Below are 6500 nucleotides of genomic sequence, written 5' to 3' on the forward strand. Positions count from 1 at the left end.
GGATATTGTTGCTGTGGAGGTTGTGCCACATGTCACAGATCACAGAAGGACTTCAAGGCCACCTGGGCTGCCGTGACATACGAAAAGCACACATGGGTCACAGCTAGGGCCAGGGCTGGAATGCATGGACCTAGGCAGCCCCGGGTGTGCAGGGCCAGCCTGAGTGTGGTCCTGTGGGGCATCCTCCACCCTCCTGCTGACCACCCCCTCTGGCTGCCCTCTGAGGCAGGACAGGTGCCTTCCCTTCCCCCTTCACTCACATTCTGTGATCAGCACAATCCCTGTCACTGTGCTGTCCACGTGAGGGACATCTAGCTGGCTGGCAGGACATCTCTGGGGCTGCACCTCATAACCCTGCCCTTTGCCGGGACTGGTTCTGGATTCAGATTCACAACTTCAGACATAAGGGTAATTGATTCATTTCCACTTGAGCCTGAGTCCCAGCCACGTGACTGAAGGGATGGGCCCTTGGGAAACACTGAGACCACATTTCCTATTCTTTGCCCCTTGTCCTGGGTGGTAGTTCCATCACTGATAGTCTGTCCTCCAAGACATGTCCAGGGAGAAGTTTTCAGACAGGCCCGAATCCTGGGCCTCCTGGGCCTCCCGGGACAGGTGCTGCTGTAGCAAACTCCGGATGAGGGATACCGCTCTTTGGCCTTAACTAGACAGAGGATCCCAGAGCAGCCGAGGGCCGAAGCCAAGCGATGCCTACCGGGAAAGAGGGAGAGGAGTGAGCTCTGCGATCCGGACTAGTCTCCGGGTGCCCTGCCAGCTCCCAGAACTAGAGACAGAGCTCTGGATGGGGCCGGGAGCCGCGGGGCTGTGGGGAACCAGGGCGCCCTAGGCCGGTGGCCTTCAGCCTCGGACAAGGCTACTGCACCCCGGCGACCGGAGGACGACGCACTAGGTCCTCCTGCAGCCGGCCTGGCCTCCGGTCGCTGTAGCCTCCTTTGGGAGCGGAAGGAGGTAGAAGGCGGGAGGGGCGGAGCACAGGCCGGGCCTAGGGGCGCAGTCAGGCCCCGCCCCGGCCCCGCATGCACGCCGGTCAACTTCTAGCTCAGTTCGGCTTGGGCCTTATCCTAAGACCACGAAACGCTGACAGCCACCATGATCTTAGGTTACTGGGACATCCGTGGGGTGAGCGAGGGGGCACCGGGCTGGGGGTGGGGGTGGGGAGAGGAGGGGCGCGAGGGCAGCAAATGGGGCCAGCTGCCAATACTCCCAGAAGGTTCCAACTCCTGGCCGGCTGCAGTTCAGCCATTACCCGTCCTTCTCAAGTGGGCATGTGTCTGAGTCCGTGTGTGTGTGTGTGTGTGTGTGTGTGTGTGTCGCGCGCGGGTGGCGGCTCTGGGAGCTGAATGAGATTATCTGCAGCAGAGAAAAGCAGGATGTCAGGACTTCTCTGATGTCTTCCTCGGGTTTCCCTCCCAGCGGGCTCACGCCATCCGCCTGCTCCTGGCCTACACAGACTCACACTATGAGGGAAAGAAGTACACGATGGGGGATGGTAATGGCATCCCGTCGAGTTCTGACTTGTGCCCGGCTCCTCCTGACTAGTGACCAAGCCCCCCATGCCCTGGCCATGTGCTGCTCACCCCTGCCACTCGCCCCAGCTGGAGCAGGGCCTGCCCTTCCCTAATTCCTCTGAGCCGTGCAGCAGCTTGGCCTTCCAAGGCAGGACAGAAGAGGAGGGTGCTGGAGCCCCTGAATCAGTAATCGGGTGGATTCCCCTTAGGACTTACCTAAGTGTTTTATAAGATGGTGCTGCGGGTTCCAGAGTCTTATAAGCGTTCTTTGTCCCCAAACATGGAATGTGCGACTTAGTGGTCCAGATTCCAGATCCACCTGTTTGGGGGGCTTTGCCACTGACTCCTCATCCCCACCCCCACCCCCCAGTCACCAAAGGAGGTGGGGCCTGGGGAGTCTGTTTCACTCCCTGTTCTCCACCACAGCTCTGGACTATGACAGAAGCCAGTGGCTGGATGAAAAATTCAAGCTGGGCCTGGACTTTCCCAATGTAGGTACAGGGGTGAGAGTGATGTGGGGACAAGTGAGGAGGTGGGGGTCTCTGCCATCTGCTTTCCCAGCTCAGAGGTTTCAGGATTTGCTGCCTTCTTCTCAGGCTCTCAGCTTCCTGGTTCTCCGCCATGCTCTAGGTACCAGCCCGGTCAATCATTTGCAATATGCTGATTTAGTGCCTACCATGAGCCAGGCACTGAGAGTGCCCTTGTTCAAGGGAGGGGGTGCAGGGGGCCCGTGGCCTACCCACCTGCCCCTATTGCCCTTGCAGCTGCCCTACTTAATTGATGGGGCTCACAATATCATCCTTTGCTACATTGCCCACAAACACAACCTGTGTGAGTGGGGCTGGGGACGGGATGCGGGGAAGAGGTGGCCATGCCCCTGGGCTTGCCTGGGGTGAAATGGTGACAGTGAGTCTCCTTTAGTGTGGATTGAAGGTGGGGAGACAGAAGAGGAGATGATGATACATGTGGATATTTTGGAGAACCAAGCTACGGACGCCTCTAATCAGCTCACCAGGGTCTGCTACAGCCCTGACTTTGTGAGTCCCTTCCCTGGACCAGGCTGGGCTGGGCCGGATTTTGACAGGACCTTTGCGATCCCTCTACTTGACATTTGAGCCCCGTGGAGCTTCTGATCCCCAAGCCAGTCCCTATACTGTCGTCAAAGTGGCCTTCTTAGTACATTAGATGAAAACTCTGACCCAGTTCTTGCTAACCTTAAGATAGAGTCCAGTCCCCAAGTTGGAAATTTAGTACCTAGACAGTGTGTTTGCCTTGTTAGCTCACACTGTCTCCTGACACCCCCAAGTCTGAGCATCTTAGTGCAGCAGGCAGCTCAGGGGCACCCACAGGGCTTTGTACCTCTCTCTTCTTTCTCTCAATCTCACAAATTCTACATCTTTCCAGAAACTGCTCAAGTGCTGCTCCTATCTATCACCCACAAGGTAGACTATAGAATATCTTTCCACTAGGCCATTTCAGTTGTGTCTTCTTTGCTTCTGCCTGATGCCTGAGTCCAGAGCTCTGCCAGGCTCTCACAGCACTCCTGGGTCGGACCGGGGGGCGGGGCTGGGGTGGGGGGTACGGTGGCGTTTGAAGATGAGTGGTGACAAATTCAGGGACAGTGAGGTGTTGTTCTCTACCTTCCCTCTGCCTCTCCCAGATGGGAGGTGGTGCCCAGTAGGAGTCTGCTGAACACAGATTGGAGAATTCATAGGCTGGACAATGGCCCAGCTCCAGTGGGGGCACTGGGGGTCATGCACAACCCAGGGGAGCCCTGCATCTCTGCCCAGAGAGTCTGTGCCTGAGGGTGGTGATGGCTCCTCTGTGCCTCAGGAGAGACTGAAGCCTGTGTATCTGGAGTCCATCCCAGGTGAGATGAAGCTGTACTCACAGTTTCTGGGGAAGAGGCCTTGGTTTGCAGGGGAGAAGGTAAGGGGAATGCTTTGGGGGATGGGGGTTGTCATTTCTCCCAGCTTCAGAGTTAGGTGCTCATTTGTTCTTTGCCCGTCTTAGATCCCCTGTTTGGATTGCCTGGCTTATGACATCCTTGACCTGCACTGCATATTTGAGCCCAAGTCTCTGGATGCATTCCCCAACCTGAAAGAGTTCATAGCCCGCATTGAGGTGATTCTCCTATCCTCCCTACTAGTTATTTGTCGTTTGTCTTCTGTCTTTCCTCTGATCCTTTCCTAGTCTTAAACTAAAAGAAACAATGGCTAGATGTGTGCAGGATTTGCTTTATGCCGGACTGTGCTCACATCTTACCTATATCGTGGGAAATTTAATCTTTACGACACTCCTGCATGGTGGCAGTGCTGTCACCTCCACGTTACAGATTAGAGCAACGAGGCAGAAAGGAGAAGTCATTTTGCTGAAGGTCACAGAGGCAGTGCAGGCTGTCCTGGGCTCCCAGGCAGTGGCTGGTTGCTATGGGCTGCAGTGAGTGTCTCTCCCTTTCCTGCACCAGAAGGTATGCTTCTGGACCTTTACTTGTCCGGGTCACACGCTCGGGACCACGTGAATGCAGCCGATGTTTAGGAGTGTGCGTGTCGCTGGCGTTAGTGGAGTGGAGACGGGGGAGGGCTGATACTGCATGAGAAGGACACAGACAACATTTACTCTGCGCCTCCGGGCAGCTTCGCAGCAACCTGATCCCCGCATGGGGCTGCGCTGAGACCCCAGGTGTGTAGCTGGTACTGGGAGGTGAGGACATAAGTGGGGGCCCCTGCGGAAGGAGCTCATCTTGAGTCTTCTGTGGTGGGGCACTCTTCTTCCCTTACCTCCGTGTGTCCCTTTCCTTCCTCATTCCAATTACCGAAGATTCTGTGTCAGAGATGGGAGGGTCCATTCATTGTAAGTCCTCTTTGCTGACCTGATCTTGTGCTGTGTGCGAGGCACTGTGTCAGGCACAGTGGGGAAGCAAGGGTCTCGCAGCCAGTGTCCTGGGACTCAGTGCAGGCAGAGGACCACAGGAGCACCCAGCCGTGTGGTGTGGGTGCTACCAAGTGGAGGCTGGGGGTGCACAGCCTGGGCCTCATCTGACGTCACCGGTCACCCTTCGTCACTCGCTGGAGGGCACAGAGTCTGCTTTATGAGAGATGTGGGGATTTGGGGCACTCGTCCAGCAGGATTTTCAGCCCGCAGTCTGTTTCCCCTTCCCAGTTCCCATCGAGAGATCTGCTTTCTCAGCTGGTTTGTATCAGCCCTGGTTCTGGGCCCGGGTGACTGGGCTTGGGGATTATGCCAGAGCTCCTGGGACCGGCTGGCAGGAAGGACAAAGACAGCTGTGGGCTGCCGTGTGTGGCCTGCTCGGTACAGGCAGTCCCAGGATGTTTGAGTCCTTTAGAACTCACTGGGCCCTCCGTGTCTTGGGAAGATGGTGCTCAGACATCCCTGAGTGCCATCTGCCCAATGGCTGCAGCAGGAACTGAGAGGAGGTAGTTGGTTCCCATGACATTGGGCTCAGGTACCAGGCCAAGCAGTTGGACTTTTTCCTTTCAGAGAGGGTAATCAGGGTCTGGCCTGGCCTGACTGTCATGCTCCCTAGCCTCTCCCTTTCGTGCAGGTTTTGCTGAGTCACTGGGTGAGGTCTGGCCTCTGGTGCCAGCTGCCCGAGCTCATTCTGATCCCCCCTTTGTACTGGGGTTCCCTGTGTGGCAAACCCTGGGAAGCCGGGAGCCTCCCTTGGCAAAAGGAGGGTGTTTGTAAGACAGAGAGGGACAGGGCCTCCTGAGAGGGTTGGGTGGGGAGGAGGGGGGCGGCAGAAAGAGCACAGACCCGGAAAGAGAGCAGCTGCACTCGAGCCCTTCCCCCCTACTCGCCCTGGGAGCCTGAGGAGGCCCTGGAGCCCTTTGTGTGTCCGTCAGCTTGCCTTCTGATGAACGGAGAGAGTAGGACCTCTCGTGTGGGTGGTTGGGGGAGGTTCTACACCTGTGTCGTCGTCTCCGGTGGAAGTACAGCCCCCAGCACAGGGTAGAGTCTCCAGATGTGCTCTTATTTGTCACAGTGGTCACAGATAGCTGGAAGATGTAAGTTAGGCCAGTTGTGGATGACAGGAAGACTGTTTTATGTCTTGACACTGGACCTCATGAGGACTGGTGCCATACTTGATGTGCCTCGGTACCCCAGCGGGGCAGCAGATCCTGATGGTGGACCTTCTTTTTCCACCCGCAGGGCCTGAAGAAGATCTCTTCCTACATGAAGTCCAGCCGCTTCCTCCCAGGCCCTCTGTTTCTAAAGATCGCCTTTTGGGGCAACAAGTAGGCCTACACGGGAGGCGATGGGAGCGAAGAGCCAGAGCTGTGGCTGCCCTGTCTCCCTGAACAGCTTTCTTGCTTCCTTGTCCTTTGTTACATTCCTCTGTCCCCATGAAATACCTTATTGGCGCCCCCCTTTTCCCGCTCCCTGTTCCGTTTTCATCCCGGCCCTTTGACACCGGCTCTCCACTTTGGCACATTCCCTTCCCCACCAATGTCAGCACCTGTGTTAGAGCCAGCCAGACCTTTCTTCCCTCGGTGGTTGCTCTACTTTCAGGAGCCTGACTGGCTCCTGGTCTGTAGTGCTCAGCCCCGAGCTCCCAGGCACTGCCCTGAAGCCCAATATGGCCTGATGTGTACTCCTGGTTCCCCCAGGGTGTCCCTGCCCAGCCCAGCCTGATCCCCAGTAAAGCCTTACTCACCCCTGACACATCTTGTCTTCTTCACTCCTGGCCGTTTGATTCAGGCCCCACTGTGTTTTGTGATATGCGAGTCCCATTTTCTGTTGTGCATTGGGCCGGCTTGGTTAATGGGGATGTGTGTGTGGTGCCCAGAAAGGGGCATGTAGGGTCCTAAGGATTCTTGTTCATTTGTATCTCTACTTCATATACTTCTGTGCCTCTGCGTGGGGTCTCTATAAAAAGAGAGAGGCTCTTCTGTGTCTGGGTTCCTATTTCATTCAGCATTCATGGAATGCCTCTTGGGAGCTTGTAGT

The 6500-nt window shown here is 56.4% G+C and overlaps 1 protein-coding gene across 1 annotated transcript; it reads left to right on the forward strand.

The window, feature by feature from the left end:
* The first annotated feature begins 1110 nt into the window (after positions 1-1110).
* Positions 1111-6213, forward strand: LOC101100824 (glutathione S-transferase Mu 4). The gene is made up of 9 exons (XM_045033608.1): positions 1111-1140; positions 1229-1280; positions 1367-1510; positions 1956-2020; positions 2294-2360; positions 2463-2566; positions 3363-3458; positions 3543-3653; positions 5703-6213. Exons 1-9 carry the CDS (start codon positions 1111-1113, stop codon positions 5790-5792), a joined length of 759 nt encoding a protein of 252 aa, XP_044889543.1. The 3' UTR covers positions 5793-6213.
* The last annotated feature ends 287 nt before the right edge of the window (positions 6214-6500 follow it).

This window comes from Felis catus, chromosome C1 (genome assembly GCF_018350175.1).
Source record: "Felis catus isolate Fca126 chromosome C1, F.catus_Fca126_mat1.0, whole genome shotgun sequence".
NCBI lineage: Eukaryota > Metazoa > Chordata > Mammalia > Carnivora > Felidae > Felis > Felis catus.

Bases quoted from the DNA above. Each gene is read 5' to 3' on its own strand.
- LOC101100824 (XM_045033608.1), top strand. From the start codon at position 1,111: ATGATCTTAGGTTACTGGGACATCCGTGGG. The intron at 1,511-1,955 runs GTAATGGCATCC...TCTCCACCACAG, and splicing joins GAAGTACACGATGGGGGATG to CTCTGGACTATGACAGAAGC. The intron at 2,567-3,362 runs GTGAGTCCCTTC...TCTGTGCCTCAG, and splicing joins TCTGCTACAGCCCTGACTTT to GAGAGACTGAAGCCTGTGTA.